Source organism: Lissotriton helveticus, chromosome 7 (assembly GCF_964261635.1).
Source record: "Lissotriton helveticus chromosome 7, aLisHel1.1, whole genome shotgun sequence".
In the NCBI taxonomy this organism is placed as follows: domain Eukaryota; kingdom Metazoa; phylum Chordata; class Amphibia; order Caudata; family Salamandridae; genus Lissotriton; species Lissotriton helveticus.
In genome coordinates, this window is record NC_136068.1 from 1,149,884,948 (window position 1) to 1,149,908,061 (window position 23,114).

Here is a 23,114-nt window from a genome sequence, read left to right on the forward strand (position 1 = left end):
ATTTACGGACGACCTCAGCCAGCGGCCTCATGTACACATTGAACAGCGTGGGGCTTAAGGAAGAGCCCTGCGGCACCCCGCAACTCAGAGGTCTACTGGTGGAACAGGAGTCACCGTCGAAAACCTGAAAGGTCCTTCCGCTCAAAAAGGATCCTAACCAGGCAAGAGCATCTCCGGAGACTCCCAGTCTGGACAGTCATTGTAGCAGAGTTTATGGCATACCGTGTCAAACGCGGCGCTGAGATCGAGGCGAACCACTGCCACTGATCCCCCTCGATCTAAGATCTTCCTAGATTCCTCCATTACAGCTAGAAGAGCCGTTTCTGTGCCATGCTTTGGGCGGAATCCTGTTTGGGTAACGTCCAGTAAAAGGTTTTCTTCAAGGAATTTTGTGAGATGGGAGTTGACATGTTTCTCCAGAATCTTACTTGCTCAGGGTAACAAGGAGATGGGACGGTAATTGTTAGGGTCATTAGGGTTAAGGCTGCTTTTTTTTAATAGTGCTATTACCATTGCCTGTTTCCAGGTGGTCAGACAGACTGATTCAGGCAGTCCTAATATTTCCAAGTGTGACCCGAGCTCTACCTCTTGCCAGATAATGTGCAGCAGGTTCTCTTAAACCCATAAAATATTTCATAACAGAGCACCCCTTCATACCTCATTGCCCGGTGCGGTGGCACCAGTTGCACTGCCCTAAGGACGGTGAACAGTCGAATTTATCGATTTTTAAATATCGAAGTACATTTATATTGAGTTTTAAATATTGTAGGGACAGAATATCGACATCAAGAATATCGACAACCAGATTATCCAAATTAAGGTAAGAAATATCGATGTTGCAAATATCGATGTTACGAGTATCGATAGTAAAATTATCGATGTTAATAATATCGATATTTATGTTAGTGTTATGTATTTTAGTATGTAATAGGGTGGGAAGTATTTATTATTATTTAAGTAATTATTGATTTTGATATATTTGTATTTTTTATTGATTGGTAATTTTTTTATAAATCATTATTTAATTACAATATTTATATGATTTATAAGTATGGTATTTTTAACAACCACGCTATCCAACGCTTTCCCTACTGTTGCACTCTGTGGAGTGGGAATAGTAATTTTTACCCCTACGCTATGCAACGCTTTCCCTACTGCTGCACTCTCTGGAGTGGGAATAGTAATTTTTACCCCTATGCAATCCAGCGTTTTCCCTACTGTTGCACTCTCTGGAGTGGGAATAGCAATTTTTACCCCTACGCTATCCAACGCTTTCCCTACTGTTGCACTATGTGCAGTATGTATATATATTAATTTATATGTATATGTTTAATTTATTTTAACATTATATGTATTAGTTATTATTTTAAAATATGTTGTAATATTTGTAACTATATTTCTTTTAATTATATGTATTATTTAAACAATTACACTCAAGAGGAACGCCCAACAATCTCTGAAAACAAATGTTGCCAATATTTGGAATCTTTTCAATAACCAGTCCATAGGCAGAAAATTGTTATTCCTAAATAAATGTTCTTTTTCTTTAATTCAGCATAATCACAGTTCTTTTCAACAAGTTCTAGTTCAACAAGTCCTTTTCTTCTTTTACTTTAAAGGTCACAGTTCATTTGCACATATATTTTAGACCAGCACATTCACAAATTCAAATCAGCCGACGCGTTTCGTCCTATGCGGACATCATCAGGGCTGAAATAACTAATAAAACAAAATATATCAACCTATTGCCGTCTTCTTGCCAGATTGACAAAGTTCAAAGAACACCGATCCACAACAATTTATTCATTGAACACTTAAGATTCCCCTTTAAAGGTTCAATATTTCTTTCAAATTCCCACATTCTCATTCTACCTGCCTATATCCATTCTAGAAAGAGATGAACTAACCCTTTATCATGAAGGCATAGGACAAAAGCATAATTTTTTTTTTATCCCTTTCAATATCCGTGTTCACATACCTCCAGTATTTGATATCTAACATTGTGTTCTTAATACACTGTAACATTACTTTCAGTATTCCTATGATGCCGATAGGTTCATTCTAAGTTTGGTGTAGAGACATCTGTAGACCTAAAACAATAAAACATAAATCATATAATTCCCCAAGTTGTCTGACCAATGTAGCCCACTGATCAACATTTAAACAAAATGAAGCTCACCTTCATTGGTATGTTCTCTACTTTCGTAATTAAAAATTGTAGGGCCGAATACCTCGTGATAATAATCTCTAAGTGACAAGATCCTGCAAGAAATAATAATGAAGGAAGGCGTGTCTATAAAGATTATTTTTCCCTTCCTTATAATCCTTGTATGGTGCACCTATCTTAATGAAGTCTCTTTACACAGAGTTTATCATCATAACCTCATAAAATATGTTAATTTTCGATGAGTATTCTGTCATATTATTCGTGAAATGGATCAGTTCCTCTCACCAATTCTTTGCTCTTTTGTAATAGGCTCAAGATTAGTTATTTGAAATTAGTTACCCTTATTTCCTCATTTGCAATATATTAGCAAAGACATTTGCAAAAGTCCCATTTTTTAAACACTATTCATACTCTGAAAAATACTTTAAGCAAATCCAACTCACCTAATATTTATTAAACTTAGTCCCAGTCCATGTTCAACTTTTCACTTCTGAGGTCGCTTTTTACCTCCATTATTATTCTATGTTAGAAGTGGGCAAATAAATATCCTAATAAATGTGCAATTCCGGATATCCCCTTTCATCCTATTTAAAGAGACTCCTTTACCCCGTAAGCCTAAGTCTTTTCCACACTCACCGTAATATTATTATAGTACTTCCTTCTCCTCCGGCCTGGCCCGATAAATCCTGCCATGGTGAAGGTATTCTCGTGCCCTGGCCTTATAAACGGTAATTCTCCAATTAAATTTGTTTTTAGATGTATGTGTTAACCAATGATAAGCTTTCTCTTAATATTCCGTCTTCCAAAGCTACTGTTTCCTTTCAGGTCCACCATTTCATCGGGCCAATCAAAAGTAATTTTTGCCTGGCCTATCATTGTTCCCTATTTACTACAAGAGTCAATAGGCTTCAACTTCTCCCTGGACTTATGAACGACAATTCTCCAATTAGATTAGTTGTTGGATGTATGTGTTAACCAGTGATAAGCTTTCTCTTATTATTCCGTCTTCCAAAGCTACTGTTTCCTTTCTTATCCACCATTTCATTGGGCCAATCAAAAGCCATTTTTACCTGGCCTATCACTGTTCCCTATTTACTACAAGAGCCATTAGGCTTTGACTACTCCCTGGCCTTATGAACGACAATTCTCCAATTAGATTAGTTGTTGGATATATATGTTAACCAATGATAAGCTTTCTCTTAATATTCCGTCTTCCAAAGCTACTGTTTCCTCTCTGGTCCGCCATTACATTGGGCCAATCAAAAGTCATTTTTACCTGGCCTATCACTGTTCCCTATTTACAACAAGAGCCAATAGGATTCTACTTCTCTCGATGGGTTTGGCTTTCCACATTCCCCATTATAAGCCCATCAAACTGGTGACCAATTGAAAATACGCTACTTATTTATTTATTTAAAACATTTATATAGCGCGGCTGTCACCTTGCAGGTATCCTGGCGCTGGAGAATACTCCTAAGTGAGGAGACTGAGGACGAGTAGCAAGTGAGTGGGTTTTAGGGAAAAAGCCAGGTTTTAATACGTTTTCGGAAGGGAAGTAGTTGCGATATTTGGCGGATGTCCAGGGGCAGACTGTTCCATAGTTTTGCAGCTGCGACTCTGAAGGATCTACCCCCAGTCCTGACCTTGTTGAATCTAGGTACTGTGACAAGGCAGGCCGAGGCAGAGCGGAGAGTTCTGGTGGGGGTGTACCAGGAAAACATGGCTTGCAAAGGTCTGGGTCCGACTCCGTGCAAAGCCTTAAAAACAAGGCAAAGGGCTTTGAAGGCCACTCGCTGCTTTAAGGGGAGCCAGTGCAGCTCAGCCAAGGCCGCTGTGGCAGAGGACCTCCTGGTCCAGCCAAGAGCGAGCTTGGCGGCGTCCGACTGAACTCTTTGTAGTCGATCCAGCAGCACAGCTGGGGACTCGAGTAACAGAGCATTACAATAGTCCAGGCGACTAAGAATGGTACACCTGACTATTAACGCTCGAGCTTGTGCAGGGAGGAGTGGCATAATCTTGCGCAAAGAGCGCAGTAGGGCTGAGCAAGTCCCCACTGTTTTTGCAACTTGTGTTTCCATACTCAGCTTGTTGTTCATTGTGACACCCAGGTTGCGAACCGTGGTGACTGGCTGTGGTTTTTCCGGTGCTTCCGGGGGCCAAAATTCGGTAGGGAACAGGCGTGGGATTCGACTTCCAGGGCAGAACAGAACCTCAGTTTTGGAGGAGTTGAATTGCAGCGAGTTTTTGTGCAGCCAACCAGCCGTATCTCTTAGACAGTCGTGAAACGATGTTAGAGGGATAGAATCTTCCCCTTCCCAAGAGAGAATGAGCTGGGTGTCGTCCGCATAGTTGATAGCTTTTAACCTATGGGACTTTATTAACGTGATCAGGGGCTTAAGGTACACGTTAAAAAGAATGGGGCTGATAGCCGAGCCCTGGGGCACCCCATGGGGCACTGAGACGAAGGCAGATTGGAATGGGGGGAGGGACACGGCCTGCTTCCTGTCCCGCAGGTATGAGTGGAACCAAAGCAGAGCCGTACCATCAACCCCGGCCTCTCCTAGTCTCTCCAGCAGGGTCCCATGATTAACCGTGTCGAATGCGGCAGACAGGTCCAGCAAGATCAAGGCCACTGCCTGGCCCCTGTCTGCCCGCATACGAAGATCTTCCATGGCTGTCAGGACAGCTGTTTCGGTGCCATGGGCTGGCCGAAAGCCAAATTGAATATCATCCAGGATGTGATTCTGCTCCAGGTGTTTAGAGAGACAAGAACTCACCCAGCGTTCGGTAACCTTTGCCGGGAATGGCAAGAGGGAGATAGGCCGATAATTCGACAAACATTCAGGGTTCAAGGAGGGTTTTTTCAGCAGCGGGGTGATGAGAGCCTGCTTCCAAGGAGTTGGAACAAATCCGCGACACAAGGATTGGTTGCAGATCCTGCGCAGGGTGCCAAAGAGTTCTGTTCCAAAACTTTTCCAGATCTTTGGGGGTAGAGGGTCGAGAGGGGAGCCCGAGGTGATCCCAAGCGCCAATCTATCAAAATCTGTATCTAAAATGGGGGGAAATTCCCGCAGCCTTTCCTTGGGAAGGAGCTCTGAGTGCATCAGAACTGGATCAGTGGTGCTAGACCCGGGGCAGTTGGGACTATCCAGTGGTGGGGAGGTGTTCAGGTTGTGAATGATGGTCTCAATTTTATCTTTAAAGAATAATGCGAGATTGTCGCAGAGTGCTTGTGAGGGTGGGATTGTATTTTTGGCACAGTCAGGGTGGTTAAGGTTGTTAAGAATCTGAAAGATACTTTTCGAGCTATTGGTGGCGTTGACTATAGTGGAGCAGAAATAGTTAGCTTTACTTTGAACAATAGCAGTTTTATATACCCGGAGTTTATATTTCCAGAGAGACTTGTTGGTGTCGGAGTAGCCTTGCCTCCATTTCCTCTCAGCCTGTTTACAGGCTAGTTTGAGGACTTTCAGGGAGTCGTCAAACCAGGGAGCTGGTGCTCTGCTCTTAGGTTTGCATTTCTTCTGGGGGGCAATGGAGTCAGTGGTCGAGGATATCCTCATACAGAAGGCCTTGTAGTTGTCTTCCACCGGATTAGTGGGGGAAAAACTGTTTTCCACTTTAAATGCAGTGCCGGCAGATCTCAATTTATCCAGAGCTTTCCAGTCTCTGTACAGAAATTCGGGGGAAGTACTAAGTGCCGACCTTCTGGCTCCGTTGCTAGTTATGAAGAATTTGATGAGCGCATGATCGGTCCAGCACATAGGCAGGATGTCGATCAGGTGTACTAGCTGAGGGGTGGAGAAAATGAAGTCAAGTTGATGCCCTGCTGTGTGGGTGGGTTTATTGACCAGTTGAGAAAGACCCACGCTTTCACAGGAGAGTACAAGATTGTGCAATCCAGTGTCCAGGCTGCCATTAGGCCAGAGATTAAAGTCGCCTAGAACAATCAGCTTGTTGTGGGAGGTGGCCATATTTGTAAGGGTGGTGAGTAACGATTGTTGTTGTTGAGAATTAAAAGCTCCCGGGGGGCGATAGCAGATAACTGCCGTGAAGGTGGCTCCGGAGTGGCAATTTATGGAAAGGCCGAGGAGTTCAGTCCCGGCAACTGGGTCCATGTCTAAGATGTTTATGGACCAGGAGGCTCTGTGGATAATGCCTCCTCCACCACCACGGCCTTTGGGTCTAGGAAGATGCAATATTTTAAAGTCTTGGGGGCAGGCCCAGTCGAGTTCAATGTCACAATCGGCATGGGTCCACGTCTCGTTAAGGAAGAGTGCGTCTAGGTGATGAGTATCAATAAGCAATTGAATTTCATTAGCGTGCTTTGGCAATGATCTAACATTAAGCAGACCTCCCATTAGCAGACCCTTACTAGTGAAATCGTGCAGAGGATAGGCAGTATCGGAAAAAGAGAGGTGACCTTCGTGCGTAAATTCTCTGAGATGGAGCAGGGTCTCACGAGTAAGAGACAAAAGGGGGGAAGTGGGTAGCGTGGGGATCTGGGCAGAGTGGGCTGCACTAGTCGCGTCCGAGGCGCGGACGAGCGCAGACGAGCTTGCCTTATGCGCGCCTTCGGCGCGCAATCATCGCGCCCGCTGCGCTCGTCCGCTGCGCTTCCGGCAGAGACTCATGATTTATAGTGGAGCTCCAAGCGTTGGAGGGGGGGTGTGGCCAACCGAGGTGGGCGTGTCTGGTGGCTCCCTCGAACAGGAAATGGCGGCAAAACGAGAGACCAGGGCGAGACAACAAGCGATCTGCTGCTCAGCGCTAATCCAGGTAATGCCAGGTGAAATTAGTGCAATGGTTTTAAAATACACAGTATTACAATGTTAAAAAAGTAATGGGGGTTCTTAAAATAGCTGCTCCCGGCTTTCCGCCTCAGGAGTTTCTCAGAATGTAAATGTAGCGCTAGCGATCAGCGAGCTTTATATGTACCTGTGAGGGGGGGCGTGGCCAACCGAGGTGGGCGTGTCTGGTGGCTCCCTCGAACAGGAAATGGCGGCAAAACGAGAGACCAGGGCGAGACAACAAGCGATCTGCTGCTCAGCGCTAATCCAGGTAATGCCAGGCGAAATGAGTGCAATGGTTTTAAAATACACAGTATTACAATGTTAAAAAAGTAATGGGGGTTCTTAAAATAGCTGCTCCCGGCTTTCCGCCTCAGGAGTTTCTCAGAATGTAAATGCAGCGCTAGCGATCAGCGAGCATTATATGTACCTGTGAGGGGGGGGCGTGGCCAACCGAGGTGGGCGTGTCTGGTGGCTCCCTCGAACAGGAAATGGCGGCAAAACGAGAGACCAGGGCGAGACAACAAGCGATCTGCTGCTCAGCGCTAATCCAGGTAATGCCAGGCGAAATTAGTGCAATGGTTTTAAAATACACAGTATTACAATGTTAAAAAAGTAATGGGGGTTCTTAAAATAGCTGCTCCCGGCTTTCCGCCTCAGGAGTTTCTCAGAATGTAAATGCAGCGCTAGCGATCAGCGAGCATTATATGTACCTGTGAGGGGGGCGTGGCCAACCGAGGTGGGCGTGTCTGGTGGCTCCCTCGAACAGGAAATGGCGGCAAAACGAGAGACCAGGGCGAGACAACAAGCGATCTGCTGCTCAGCGCTAATCCAGGTAATGCCAGGCGAAATTAGTGCAATGGTTTTAAAATACACAGTATTACAATGTTAAAAAAGTAATGGGGGTTCTTAAAAAAGCTGCTCCCGGCTTTCCGCCTCAGGAGTTTCTCAGAATGTAAATGCAGCGCTAGCGATCAGCGAGCATTATATGTACCTGTGAGGGGGGGGCGTGGCCAACCGAGGTGGGCGTGTCTGGTGGCTCCCTCGAACAGGAAATGGCGGCAAAACGAGAGACCAGGGCGAGACAACAAGCGATCTGCTGCTCAGCGCTAATCCAGGTAATGCCAGGTGAAATTAGTGCAATGGTTTTAAAATACACAGTATTACAATGTTAAAAAAGTAATGGGGGTTCTTAAAATAGCTGCTCCCGGCTTTCCGCCTCAGGAGTTTCTCAGAATGTAAATGCAGCGCTAGCGATCAGCGAGCATTATATGTACCTGTGAGGGGGGGCGTGGCCAACCGAGGTGGGCGTGTCTGGTGGCTCTCTCGAACAGGAAATGGCGGCAAAACGAGAGACCAGGGCGAGACAACAAGCGATCTGCTGCTCAGCGCTAATCCAGGTAATGCCAGGCGAAATTAGTGCAATGGTTTTAAAATACACAGTATTACAATGTTAAAAAAGTAATGGGGGTTCTTAAAATAGCTGCTCCCGGCTTTCCGCCTCAGGAGTTTCTCAGAATGTAAATGCAGCGCTAGCGATCAGCGAGCATTATATGTACCTGTGAGGGGGGGCGTGGCCAACCGAGGTGGGCGTGTCTGGTGGCTCCCTCGAACAGGAAATGGTGGCAAAACGAGAGACCAGGGCGAGACAACAAGCGATCTGCTGCTCAGCGCTAATCCAGGTAATGCCAGGCGAAATTAGTGCAATGTTTTTAAAATACACAGTATTACAATGTTAAAAAAGTAATGGGGGTTCTTAAAATAGCTGCTCCCGGCTTTCCGCCTCAGGAGTTTCTCAGAATGTAAATGCAGCGCTAGCGATCAGCGAGCATTATATGTACCTGTGAGGGGGGGCGTGGCCAACCGAGGTGGGCGTGTCTGGTGGCTCCCTCGAACAGGAAATGGCGGCAAAACGAGAGACCAGGGCGAGACAACAAGCGATCTGCTGCTCAGCGCTAATCCAGGTAATGCCAGGCGAAATTAGTGCAATGGTTTTAAAATACACAGTATTACAATGTTAAAAAAGTAATGGGGGTTCTTAAAATAGCTGCTCCCGGCTTTCCGCCTCAGGAGTTTCTCAGAATGTAAATGCAGCGCTAGCGATCAGCGAGCATTATATGTACCTGTGAGGGGGGGCGTGGCCAACCGAGGTTGGCGTGTCTGGTGGCTCCCTCGAACAGGAAATGGCGGCAAAACGAGAGACCAGGGCGAGACAACAAGCGATCTGCTGCTCAGCGCTAATCCAGGTAAGGCCAGGCGAAATTAGTGCAATGGTTTTAAAATACACAGTATTACAATGTTAAAAAGGTAATGGGGGTTCTTAAAATAGCTGCTCCCGGCTTTCCACCTCAGGAGTTTCTCAGAATGTAAATGCAGCGCTAGCGATCAGCGAGCATTATATGTACCTGTGAGGGGGGGCGTGGCCAACCGAGGTTGGCGTGTCTGGTGGCTCCCTCGAACAGGAAATGGCGGCAAAACGAGAGACCAGGGCGAGACAACAAGCGATCTGCTGCTCAGCGCTAATCCAGGTAATGCCAGGCGAAATTAGTGCAATGGTTTTAAAATACACAGTATTACAATGTTAAAAAAGTAATGGGGGTTCTTAAAATAGCTGCTCCCGGCTTTCCGCCTCAGGAGTTTCTCAGAATGTAAATGCAGCGCTAGCGATCAGCGAGCATTATATGTACCTGTGAGGGGGGGCATGGCCAACCGAGGTGGGCGTGTCTGGTGGCTCCCTCGAACAGGAAATGGTGGCAAAACGAGAGACCAGGGCGAGACAACAAGCGATCTGCTGCTCAGCGCTAATCCAGGTAATGCCAGGCGAAATTAGTGCAATGGTTTTAAAATACACAGTATTACAATGTTAAAAAAGTAATGGGGGTTCTTAAAATAGCTGCTCCCGGCTTTCCGCCTCAGGAGTTTCTCAGAACTTATTTATGGACATGTCCAAACTCTTTATTCTCGTTATGAAATTACTTGAATTCGCTTACTTACTGAAGTTTATCCGGAAACTGCTGAGACACACACGATATATTCCTACATGTGTGCCTGTTACCATTTCTTAATTTTAATCCACATGCCAATTAAAAATATGGCTATTTGTTCCTGAACCTATGAAAAACTCTCTGCTCTCATTCTAATATACCTTTAAGTCACTCACTTCCTCTTCTGGTCTACTCAGACTCTCCCAATATATTCCCACTTATGAGCTTACTGTCATGTGTTAATTGTAGTCCACGAGCCAATAGACTCCCACTTATTCCCACAGGTAATGTATTCATCCTATTAGGACCGGCCCATATTTTTATTTGCTGATGGTCAATACCACTGCCTATTAAAAAACATCTGTCTACTTTGTATACCCTTATGTAGACTTGTAATTCTGTTTTAAGTCTTAGTAAAATGCATTCGGATATTCCGGTGCATATTGGAATAAATCACATTGCATCATATATTAAAATGTCCCAGTCTGCACCCTCACATCCATCCGGTGAGGTAAACAAGCATTTCATTATATTTGCTGTTCCCAAACAAAAATCTTTTGATTAAATTCTCATACTACCTCATTCCCTTATACTATTTGTGTTTGCCACAAATATTATACTCCCGCGTGAGGATAATCTGCCCAGCACCATTATCACTCCGGGACTATGAAGCCCGTCCGTCTACCCCTTGTCCATGGCGCCACCTTCAATTTGACATCTCCATTGTTAGTGAAACCTTAAATATATCACTACAGTCTAGTTTGTTAGTACTCCACTAACTATATCTTACAAAAAAATAATGTAATTCATTGTCACTATTGAGGCCCTGCAACACCACTCTACATCTGCTTATCCACTTAGCCTCCTGCTGTATCAAAAGTCTTTCCCGGTCCCCTCCTCCACTATGGGGTACTCCTCTTTGTAAACCATGAAACCTAAAACACTTGTTTCGAGCATGACTATTCTTCATATGTTGGTATAATTGCGTATTCTCATCTTTGTTAATCACGGCCCGTCTATGCTCCTGAATCCTCAATTTTAAAGCTCTTTTAGTGCTACTTATGTATATTTTAGAGCATTCGCAATGGAGTGCATATATAAGGCCAATGCTGTTGCAATTGATAAATTCTCTGATATTATATTTTTTTATGTATTATTTACTTAATTTTACATTATTATTATTAAAAGATTTAAAAAAACAATATTTTTAACATCGATATTTTTGACAATATTTTTTTTCGATATTTTTGTACTTACCATTATGTAGATTGGACTTCGATATTTTTGACTTCAATATTATTGTGTCAATATTTTTGTACTTTGATTTTCCGTTGATATTCTGTCAGACATTTCCTAAAGACGGCCCTGCTTTATCCTTAATTGTATCCTTCACTGTTAGAAATCGGGATGTCATGAATTTAACTTACAGTACCAAAATCTCCACAGGAGCAGATGCTGATTTCTCGATTCCCCTTCCTAGGTGCCAGCCCAGAACAGAACTCATTAACTGCACTGTCATCCACAAGGGGGAAAGGGGAGTGAGAAAAGAAAGAGAGGCCGCCTCTGGTTTTGAAATCCTGTCGAGAATTCGGTTAGTTTCCTAATCAGTGTTAAATATTCATTCTCTGTGTCTGGAAGGCGCAAGGACAGAACCTACAGCAAGGAGAACAATGAACAGATTGGTTAACATACCCTACCTATCCTATTTGCTTTCAATCATCCTCATTCGTGCCTTTTCTTTCACTCCACTACCTGAATTTTTTAAGAGGCTTGCTACTCTCTTGTATGGTATTAAAAAGGATTCCTTTGAGAGTAATATACAGTATCCTCTGTTCCACACCAATCGAAGATATTGCGTTAAAATTGACTGAGGAGAGTCCGCTCAAAGAAGAAGTCTTCGGTGAGTTCAGTAGACTGCTGAAGGTAACTTAACAATGTCGACAACCAAAATAGTAACTTCAATTTTATTTAGCATTACAATGCAATGTCTCTTGTAGAAAAAAATCTTACTATTCCTCTTGGAAGAAGTCTAAGGAGAGGGAATAGGCGAGCTTCGAAGTGCAACAGTTTCACAGGAATTCCTCAGGATTCAAAAAGACAGAGACACTAGTCTCTTACTAATAATACCCGGGTGTGCACACCACTCACTAGGAGTGGAGTCAAACACTAATTTCAAGGAGATTCTCCAACTCGGCAAGCGCTCGAATAAACGCTACCTTTTTTAGGGAGAGCGAGCGCTCTAGGGAAACGCTGCCTACTCATCAAAAATACAGTTGAAGTGCGCGTTTTCCAACGCTTGCACACAATAAGAACACTACCTTCTGGTAGTTCTAAAACAACTAGAACGCTGACTCAAGTTACATGGTGACTGCAATGTTGAAGGTTCCTTTGTCCCTCGGAGCTAGGAAATGCAGGAGTCTCTGCATAAGCAACCAGGCATCTGGACCCGCTTCTGCCTTTGGGGGTAGAGAAATGAGACAAATCTTCTTCTGACAGGTGCGTCCTCAGAAACGCTGGCAACAGTTTTCTTGACAGGGGGTCTCTAGTTGGCAGAGGTAGGTACCTTTGTCCAAGTAGGGACCCTTCTTTCATGTCAGGGTAAGGGAGTTACACTCCTAAAATAACCCCTGCTCACCCCCTTGGTAGCTTGGCACGAGCTGTCAGGCTTATCTCAGAGCCAGTGTGTAAAATATTTGCACATAACCAACAGTAATACAGTGAAAACACTACAAACTGACACAACATCAGTTTAGAAAAATATCCAATACTTTAAATATTTTAAAACAAGACCAAAACAATAAAATCCAACATACAGTTACTTTAAAAGTATAGCCTGTCGAAGATATCTTTAAAATTGCAGAAATATCTCAAAAAGACATTTCTTCTGAGTTGGTAGCTCCGTCCAGGTCTACCGGGATACTGTAAACAAAGGAATCCAACAGTTCCTTCTGACCGTGTCAGTTGGGGAGTGTTCAGACTCATTAAACAGCACCTTTCTCGTTGTGGCTGACACATTGGTGCGGGCCAGTCGGGGCAACCGTTGTGGTTGCAATGTGAATTGAAGAGGTGCAGCGTTCGGTGCCCTCAAGGCGCGTTGCAGGCAGCGGCTCGGTTACGGTCATCCAGCAGCATCAGTCAGAGTAAGGATATGATGCGGAGTGAGGCAGTGCTCAAATGGCAGGTCACGGTACAAGTGACAGAGCCGGTTTGCAGGAGTTGGCGTTGATTTGCCCAGACTGCTGTGTGGGACGAGGCTGTGAGTCGTGAAACTTACGAGTGGTGCCCCCAGCCACGACACAGTTACGGGTGTTGAAGTCAGGAGAAGCGACGCCGTTGGTGAGACCAGGATGGTGAAGTGAAGCGAGGCGGTGCAGAGTGCGGTGCCCACACATCATGGTGCAAGCAGTTGCTCAGTGGCTGCGGCATTGGCCATCCTTGGTGAGACCATGGTTGCGTTGCGAGATGCGGGCGGTGCCTTCTACGGTGCCTTCAGGACAAAGAGCCTGGCACAGAGTCGGTTGCATTTCCCTTCTCGGTGACAACTGAAACAGCGGTTGCAGAAGTGGTATCCAGAGTTTGGTGAAGTGTTTTCAGTCCCTGAAACTTCAGAACAGGAGGCACGCTCTACTTCAAACCCTTGGAGATACTCAGCAGACGTAAAGGAGGTTCTGTCCAGTCCTTTCACTGCCCAAGGCAGAAGCAGCAACTGCAGGCAAAACCAATACAGCAACAACACAGTAAAGGGGCAGTACTCCTCCTGGCTGCACTTCCAGCTTCTTGGCAGGTTCCTTGATTCCAGCGAGTTCTAAAGTTTAGGGGTCTAGGCCCACTCTTTATAGTACCAAATCCTTTGTTCTCTGGTAGCAGAGAAGCCCTGGGCCCAGTCAAAACCAGTTTTGTCCCTTGTGATGGAGCTTCCTGGCAGAAGGTGGCAACAGCATTATGGAAGGCAGACCAGGCCCATTCAGGTAAAAGGAAATGTCATCCCCTACTCTAAATGCAGCCCAGGTCTATTCAGCCACTGCTCATCCCCAGCCCCTGTCACTTCAAAGCCAGACATACAATACACTACCTTAGCAGAGGCACACTAGATGGTTAGGTAAGAAAATACCTATGTTCTAAAAGTGGTAATTTCAAATACAGAATGAAAAAATCACAATCACTAAAAGATGCACTTTAACATTTTGAGTTCAGGCATATCAAACTTTAACTTCCTATCTTGTCCCAATGGGAAGTTATATTTATAAGGTGCTATACCTATACCATGGGACAGATAGCCTTTCAATAGTGAAAAAACTAAATTGGCAGTATTTCACTATCAGGGCATGCCACACACATCAGGGAATGTCCTACCTTTCACATACACTGCACCCTGCCCTCGGGCACCTTGGCCCTACCTTAGGGGGGACTTTATAGAAGGGAAGGTTAGGGCCTGGCAAGTGGATGCACTTGTCAAGTTGAAATGGCAGTTACAAACTGTGCGCAGACCCTGCAGTGGCAGGTCTGAGGAAACTCTTCAGGGCTACTCACGTGGGTGGCACAATCAGTGCTGCAGGCCCACTAGTAGCATTTGATTTACAGTCCCTGGCACACTCAGTGCACTTTATTAGGGGCTTACCAGTAAATCAAATATGCCAATCATGGAAACACCAATCCATAATAACAATTTACAATAGGACCACTTGCACTGTAACACTGAACAGCAGTGATAAAGTGTGCAGTGACACTAAACCAACAAAAACAGAGTCAAAACCAGGAGGTCAGAAAGCAAAAAGAAAGGGGAAACACACCAAAAGATGCCAGGTATAACATTCACCCATTCATATTCATATTGAAATATCCAGTTGAATATGTAATTAATGGAAATCACTAACGCTCTCACTAGTTTGCTGAATTTTGCCATGAGGAAACTAGCGGGAATGAAACCTCTGACTGTGACCAGTATCCCTGCACCATCAAGTTTAGTCCCTGGAATGAGGAACAACCAGTATCTCCAATGTTTTTTCCACAATTACAGGGACACATCTGCTGACATTTTCTGTTTGCTTGAAGCAGGGGAAAGAATTCACCAGGAGGGCTGAGGAGGGGTGTAGGGGGGTATTTGAGGTCAGACAGTCAGGGAATCAGGGCAGGGTTGTACTAGGACAGAGGAAGTATTCATTGTTCCCCCATGGTGCTGTAGGGGCCGGGCAGAGCTCGACTGTGGTCCTCTTTCTGCTACTGCATCATTTTCCCTGGCAGCACATACACAACTGGGTGCAGTGTCTCTAGGTCAAAAAGTATCAGGTCTGGAGACATCAGGCTGCTTTGAATGGCTCAGGGTAGTACCCCCTCTTTGGAATTAACACTCCATGTGGAATATTTCTACATGTAATGAGGCCCTAAGTGGTGCATTAGTTGCTGAAACAAGGGAATTTCATCACTTATCCCTGAGAAATCAACTGTAGCAGCTACCATGTTACCACCTTCTGTTTTTATGAAATGTGGCTGACCATAATGGACTGTTCTTCACATGGATTCTTTGTGTGATAAATGAGGAATGTATACCTGTTAGATGATGTTACCACATATGGTAACATATAAGAAATAATATCTATCCTGCTTTGTTTGAATTTAATATAACATGCTTTGGAAACTGATCTGCTTGATATATGAGAAGTGCCTTCCAAATACCTCAGTTTGTAGTCACACTATTTAGGCACCAATGCTTTAAACAAATGTTTGTGACAGGGAAATGTAAAGGCAAAAATAATGATTTGGACCTATTTCATTCGCACCCAGGTATGAAAGGGGATGATGCAATTATCTTGTCAAGGTATACACTGGGGGTATACCGACTAATAGTTCCAGCAATGCAGCACAGAAGGCAACTTGCTGCGCTGCATTACTTTGTATTTTTCTAAACCAAGCAAAGCCATGCAAATTGATTTTACGTGGCTTAGTAAATGCCAGAATATATTTTGTTTTTAGATTGCACCACAAAATTGACGCAACCCTGACACAAATTCTTAGTAAATCTTGGCCTGTGTTTTGTCCACAGTCATACCTTTGATGTGTCATGTAAAAGTGTCAGGAATCCCAGAGGTGTGATTTTTTTTATTTCTTCTTATTGGTAGCTTCATGTAGCATCTCAACATTTTATTGGTGTTATTGTTAATAACTGAAGCGTTTTTCTTTTCTCAAGAGAACAGTTGATAATGCTTCAGACGCAAAGTAGCGTGTGTCAGCAAACTGGAGCCTTGCTCTACAAGAATCTCCTGATGAAATGGAGGAACAAAACACAAAGTTTACAGGCAAGTGTGACCACTCGTCTTGTTCTGCACTCTTGAGAGAGACCTTCATTATGTTTGTGAAAAGTGTAATATTTCGCAGTTGAAAATGTTAATACGTGTAATATATGTTTACATTTGTAACAGATGCACAGAATCCTCTGTTGTCAACCACATCACAATATATGTGGGTTTGAATTTGTATTTCAGTAGATGAAAGTGTTTTGGACATGTAAATGGAGGGATGAGTGCTGATCTGACGCTAGTGCTGGAGAGGGGATTCTTGTATCTCAGTCTTTGAGGGCAATCGTTGGTCGTATGGACCTTTGTTCGTCGACAAGGAGAATTGTGAAGGAGCAATCATATGCATTAAACGCCATGAATGGTGAATTCCATTCCGGGCCTCACAAGAACAATAGCGAGAGTTGGTGTGGCTTAAATGGTTTTATTAACAAATTAATTCTGATCAACTTATTTATTTAGTACATATTCAAATTTACTCCAGGAATGCACACTAATACAAGTCTGCTAAAATATAATTGCAACAATTGATACAATCCCCGTACCTAATGTCCAATCATTTCTCAGCAAACTCTGAAGGCAGGTAAACTTCCTTGTTTCACACATCTTTACAATAGAATGCAGAATCACCTACTTGAAACTATACATCGTTTACATCTTGCGGTTCAGTCAGTTCTTCCCACAAGTCACTATACTTGCCATCTCCTCTCCTCTTTGTGAGAACCTCATTATCAGTTGTCTAATACATAACAAATGCCTATTTACTTGCTAACAGAAGGCTTCTGGAAAGTTACAGCATCTGCAGTGGAAGAGAAAAGCATCTTGTGCAAGAGAACAGTTCAATGCGAAAAAAATGCCTTCTAACTCTAATGTGTAAAATCAATGTTGATATGGCATTGGTGGTCATGCTAAATTAAGTTAGTACATTCTGTTATTTCATTTGTGTGCTTGGAATGTCTAAGTATGATTACCTATTAAAAAATGTGCCTTTATATATGTGTGTTATTTAGCTTAAAAGTATGTACTTTTTTTAAGAAGTGTTTTGTTTTGAAGATGATGAAATTCTCTCTATTACTAGCGAATTCGATCCCCCAGGATTTAGACCCTATTCCACAACTGCACCATGTGAGGAAGAGAGAAACAACAGTTGTGATCTGGAAATAAATGCAGGACACTTGTTTGAAACAATTTTACCTGGTTGGACAGGATGCTTTTACTTGTAACATCTCAATAAACACATCAAAATCTTGTACCCTAGTAGAAGTGGATAGGCCTCCAAATGCAAAATGTGATGCAGCAAAGAAAATCTTGGATGTGATTACACAAATCCGTATTCAGAACTATCAACTAACAATTTTGGGAGATTTTAATTTGCATGTTGATAACCACAACAATCAATTAGCCTCTAATTTTCTAAATAATTTTCAGCCATTAAGACTTACGACAATGGGTTTCTCCATTACCCTTCAGGTGTTTCACATTTTAGGTCTGGTGTTTGCTTCTGCTGGTTTTCTAACAATTACATCCATCTCCGCTCTGGCCTCAACAGATCACTAACAGATCCAATCTATAATCAGACTTTTGATTATTTTAAGAAGTAGGCACATGCTGCAGCCTTTCCGACAAATATGCTTGGATAAGCACAATGTTTATGAATCCATCAAGGATGCAGAGAGACAATTAACAGATCTTGATGTCTCTGAGGTAAATGATAGAATTACAGAATTAAATTCCATTTTAAGGGACAATTTCCAGAGACATAAACCGTAATCCCCTTAGGTTTTGAATCACTCATCCTAAGATTGTTTGGTTCAATGAACAACTAAGTACTGAAAAGCTAAGGATCAGACAAGCTGAAACTTGATGGTGGAGATACCATTTTTTTTAAAACTAATATTAGAACATTGGAATGTTGGGAGCTCCATTGCAGACAATGGAGTGCTCCCTGCTTCTACAGGCCGGTGAAGGCCCACAGAGCAACATTCCAATGTTCTACAAAGGCTTCTCGAAGCTCGAGGGGATTTATATCCTCGAGCTTCGAGAACCCTTTGTTTAATTTGTTAGAACATTCTGCCCTCTAGTGGCAGAATGTTCTAATAGCCTTATAGTCCTTCGTAGCAGGGCTATACCAGCTATTAAAGTCCCGCTGTCTCGATTCAGCTGGCCTTTAATAGCCGGTATAGCCCGCGGCGGGCTATAAGGCTATATAATATAATACAATCACTGTTAAAGTAAACTCAACTGTACAGCCAAACCGGTTGAGAGGAGAATACCCCTCGAAAAAGCTGTTTTTGCACTTCAAATCTTTCCTGAACCGCAGTTGCATAGCACTCTACTAGTCTTCTTCGCAACAGGTAATAAGTCTGTTATCAAAGCAACTTGTCATCTCCAAGGTTCATTCTCCAGTAAAGGAAAATTATATGTACATTGGAGATCTTTAGCTTATTGGTTAGAAAGACAAAAGAGGCACATGAGGGATGATAAAATCCGGACCGCCTGTAGACCCATGTCTGGCATGCATCTAGCAGCATTTGATTCTGATCTTATTAAATTTTGCCCAGAAACGCTTTAATTGCTCTTTGGCTACAGGAGTTGTCTTTTTGGTCTGAAAGATGTTTTTTGACCTCCTGTCCACCTTGGACCCAGAAGAACCCTCAAACTATTGTTCCATCATGCTTTTCCCAGCTTGGGGGGTTATTTTGAAACAAACTGGTGGCCAACAATGTTCTTATTATTTGGAGGAATAGAGAGCACCCCTTTGACTTTTGTTTGAGAAGGGGTACTCAGACCGAGCTCTGTTTTGCAAAATGTAAGGTACGAATATATAAATGTCACGCAGCAACAGTTTCACAGATACCTTTGATACAAATGATCATCACATCTTGATTAATTATCTGAGAGAGGGGGCATTGCAATCACTGTGTTGCTGTGGTTTCATATTTGTTGGAGGGAACAGTTCATTAAATTAAACTGGAACAAATGTATTCCAAGAACACATCATGCTTGCTACTGATACCTGAAGGCTTGCTCCAGTCTATTCCCTTTTAAAATGTATGTACAACGGTTATCTAAATTAATTAGTTTTCATGGCTCTACACTGTTCTTTTATGTGAATGACACTTATATCAACATCCACCTAAGCCCTAAGTTGACTGAGTGAGTGAACTTCTTACATGATTACTGAATGGATCTTCAGTGAAGGGTGACTTGTAACTTCCTGAAATTCAACATCAACTAAATGGACATTTTTATTTGTGGGAAGCACAAGCAGCAATAGGATAACATCATATTACCTAACAGTAGAGATCCCCCTCATTATATATAAAAGCAAAGGCCTTGGCAGTTACTCTGGACTGTGAACTTCCATAACTCTAATTGCAAATACAAACCCATATAGTCTGCAGCCACTTCCATTCCCTCCTGAAAATTATCATGTTCCTATTGACGCTCTGTGCGTTTTCAAGACTACATTAATGCAATGTTCTCTTTTTGGGATTGATGGTAGGTCTTAAGGGAACACAATAAAACATGCAAAATGTAGATGTGAGGCTATCAGACGCAAACTGCCTTGGCTCCCCACTGAATAGAGAATTTAGTTTAAATGCCTATACATGATGCATAAAGCCTTTTACCCAATAAGGTCTGTTTTTCAGTTTTACTAAAATGTTACTTGCATCCTGTGCTATTCGCTTGTAAGATCAAATATAATTACAAGTATCTGATCAGAAATAGGAGCTGTTCTAGCCGTTTAAAGGCATGGGCAAACTAGGCTATTGCCCAGCCCTCACCAAAATGGAAGATCTTCACTTAATGTGATTCCAGTGGTTACAGCGGTATTCGTTTGCTATTCATTTACTATTAAAATATAGTATTTATTTAGTATGCATGAAGACTATGCAGTCTGCCCACAAGCCGAAATATGCAAATGCGGGAATACTAGTTCTACTCAACCACCCTTCAAATACATAATGAAACCTTCAATTGATTGCTAAAAGAAGACTAATAGTATTCTAGAAGAATAGAATGTGAAGCTTAGTAGTATTCTGTTAGGGTTTACTTGCAGCTCTTGTGCTATTTAAAGAGCAAAATGAAGGCTAATCTCATTGATTGTGACCACTGCTTGAAGACTATTGGTATTCTTTGTGAGCAATACTTGAATGCTAACGGCAATTATTGCTGGGGGTGTTTGCGTGGGGGGGTGGGGTTCACGTTGAGGGGGGGTCGCATGGGAGGTCACGCTGGGCGGGTTCCCGGGGGGGGGTTGCGGGTGGGGGTTTTACGCGCGGGGTTGGTCACATTGGGGGATCACGCGGGGGGTGTTCGCGCGGCGGGGTGTTCGCGCAGGGGGTTCATGTGGGGGGTAGTTCACGCAGGGGGGTTTGTGTGGGGGGGTTTGCGCAGGGACTTTCGTTTGGGGAGGTTTGCGTGGGGGGATTCGCGTGGGCGGGTCACCTTGGGGGGTTCATGCGGGAGGTCGCGGGGGGCCCCGGGGGGCCCCGGGGGGGTTGGCCCTGGGGGTCACGCTGGGGGGGTTCACGCTGGGGGGCATGCTGGGGGTCACGCTGGGGGGTTCTTGCTGGGGGTGTTTTGCGCGGGGGGTATGTGCTGGGGGGGTTCACTTTACAAGGGCAACACAATGCACAATCCGACAGCGGTTTCGGAACACATACGGAAGACGCCAGTTCCCGAGCAGCAACAGCGACGGCAAAAGGAGAAGCTACCCTTCACAATAGGATGAGGATGCCGTCCCTGATTTAATTATGAAGAGAGGTCATTGATGTTTTTTAGAAGCCTGTGCAGGCCTTAAAAGGGATGAGGACACCCCCACTGAACTGTGACCACTGGAGCGATTAGACTACCTTCTTTGTGAATTTTGATAGCACCCCGTATCCTCATTGATACATGGGCACATGAACCAGACCCAACCCCAGTACTAGGTTGCCCTCTCGTCCTGAAGAAGACCCGCAAGCTGAGGTTCCCACTCACCCCAGAGCATTAAGTCGGGTCAAAATGTCGACGACCCTCAATACCACACTTGGCCCACGACTCCCCCCCTGTGAAAATGTGCCATATCGGATCATGCATTGTGTTGCCCTTGTAAATTGACAAATTAATGTTTGAATACTAAATGTGGCCAAGTTGTAAAGTTACTGAAATCAGATGACCAGTTTATTTTAAAACACATACCTTTGCCTTTCCCTGCTCACTTCTGTCATCACTTGATCACCACTTTCCTGCACGCTCTCAGGAGTAACCTCCCCTATGTACCACATGTGTCTATAAGTAAATGAATGTACAATTTTCTGCTTTAAGACTATGGAAATTAAAACCCTTTGGTTTTCCAAAAAGGTTTGCTCTTGGTTGTTGCATTATCTATTCTAATGTTTATATTTAAATATTATGAGCAATTGATGTGGAAGCTCAATAAGCAAAGGAATTTATGATTACAAGCTTGATTGATTCTATTTTGAATTTAAGTCTAGGACCACTGTTTTCCATAACGAATTGTACCCTGGTCCAGGACCATTTTGGGTCACCCCATTTTTGATAATTAATATTTTAACACAACAACTGCTGTTTACGGACTCCTTTCACTTTGCAGTCAGAGAAAGTAAAGTGAATTATCTGACAATCCTGCTGGGGTACATGAAGTATGTCTGTCGCTGTCTCCCTCCATCTCTCTCCCTCTCTGCCTCTGTCTGTCCCCGCCTCTATCTGCCTCTGTGCCTCTGTGCCTCTATCTGTCTCTGTGCAAACAGGAAACTTCCCAAAAGGCCCTTTTAAAAGTCAGCTGTAAAAGCGCTAACAGCGGACTTTTATTGGGCCTTTTGGGAAGCTTTCCAAGGTGCCCTGAGGTCAAAGCAGGAGCATGAATACCTATTTAATACGTATGCTCCTGCAGTCATCTTCTGTGTTTACTGCCGGCCGTGTAAACTGCAAGGCAAGGACCACGGGCTGCCAATGAAGGCCTTCCGGGCAGGTGGCGGCCCACGGGCCATACTATGAGTACCTCAGGTGTAAAAAGTAGATAAATAGGGTGGCAAGCACATGTGCAGTATAGAGAAGATGCCTGATGTGGACAACAATGTGCATGGTAAGGATCGGATTTGGTGAGTGGAGATAAAAGGTTAGAAAGTGGAATTACAAAGAGTATAGGCAAGGAAGTAGCCAGAAAATTAAAATACCCCCCACTTTGAACCAAAACTCTTATGACACCAAGCAAGTGAAGCAAGCCATCGGGACCATCCCAGAAAGGCTTGCTTTTCTCTTTCGTCCAAGCATCTATCCATTCACCTATTCATTCTTCCATCCACTTGCTGATAATCATCATTTCACCTTACATTCTGTCTTCCATCCAATATTCAGTCCTTCACCATTCCGTCCATCCATATACCTGTCTACTTGCAAACCTATTCATCCTTCTTCAAACGTATCCACAAAACATATCTATCCTTTCACTCAGTCATCCATCAATTCACTTGTCCATCCCCACTTTCTTCCATCAATCCTTTCATTCATCCATCCTTTTCTCATCTATTTATCCGTTTACTCCATCCATCCTCCCTTTCACTCATTCATTGACCGATCCACCCTTTCACTCAGTGATCCATCCTTTCACTCATCCATCCATCCTTTTACCCATCAATCCTCTCATCTATCCATATACCCTTTCACTCATCCTTTCACTCACTCATCCACCCATCCTTTCACTCAATTATGCATCCATTCAGCTTCTCACTCTTCATATGTCTACCATTTAATACAGCCAGCCATCTACCCTTCCTGTCACGTATCCATGCATACATCCTTTCATTTAGCCCATCCATTCATCCATCCACTCAGTCTTTCCATTTACTCTTTCCCTCATCAAAACACCCTTCCT

The 23,114-nt window shown here is 43.7% G+C and overlaps 1 protein-coding gene across 1 annotated transcript in view; it reads left to right on the forward strand.

The window, feature by feature from the left end:
* Positions 1 to 23,114, forward strand: part of LOC144770056 (ABC-type organic anion transporter ABCA8-like) — a 2,854,033-nt gene that overhangs the window by 73,250 nt on the left and 2,757,669 nt on the right. Inside the window, exon 2 of the mRNA XM_078654287.1 lies at positions 16,126 to 16,234. Coding sequence (XP_078510413.1) covers positions 16,139 to 16,234 — 96 coding nt within the window. The 5' untranslated portion in view covers positions 16,126 to 16,138. The remainder of the gene's footprint in view (positions 1 to 16,125; positions 16,235 to 23,114) is intronic.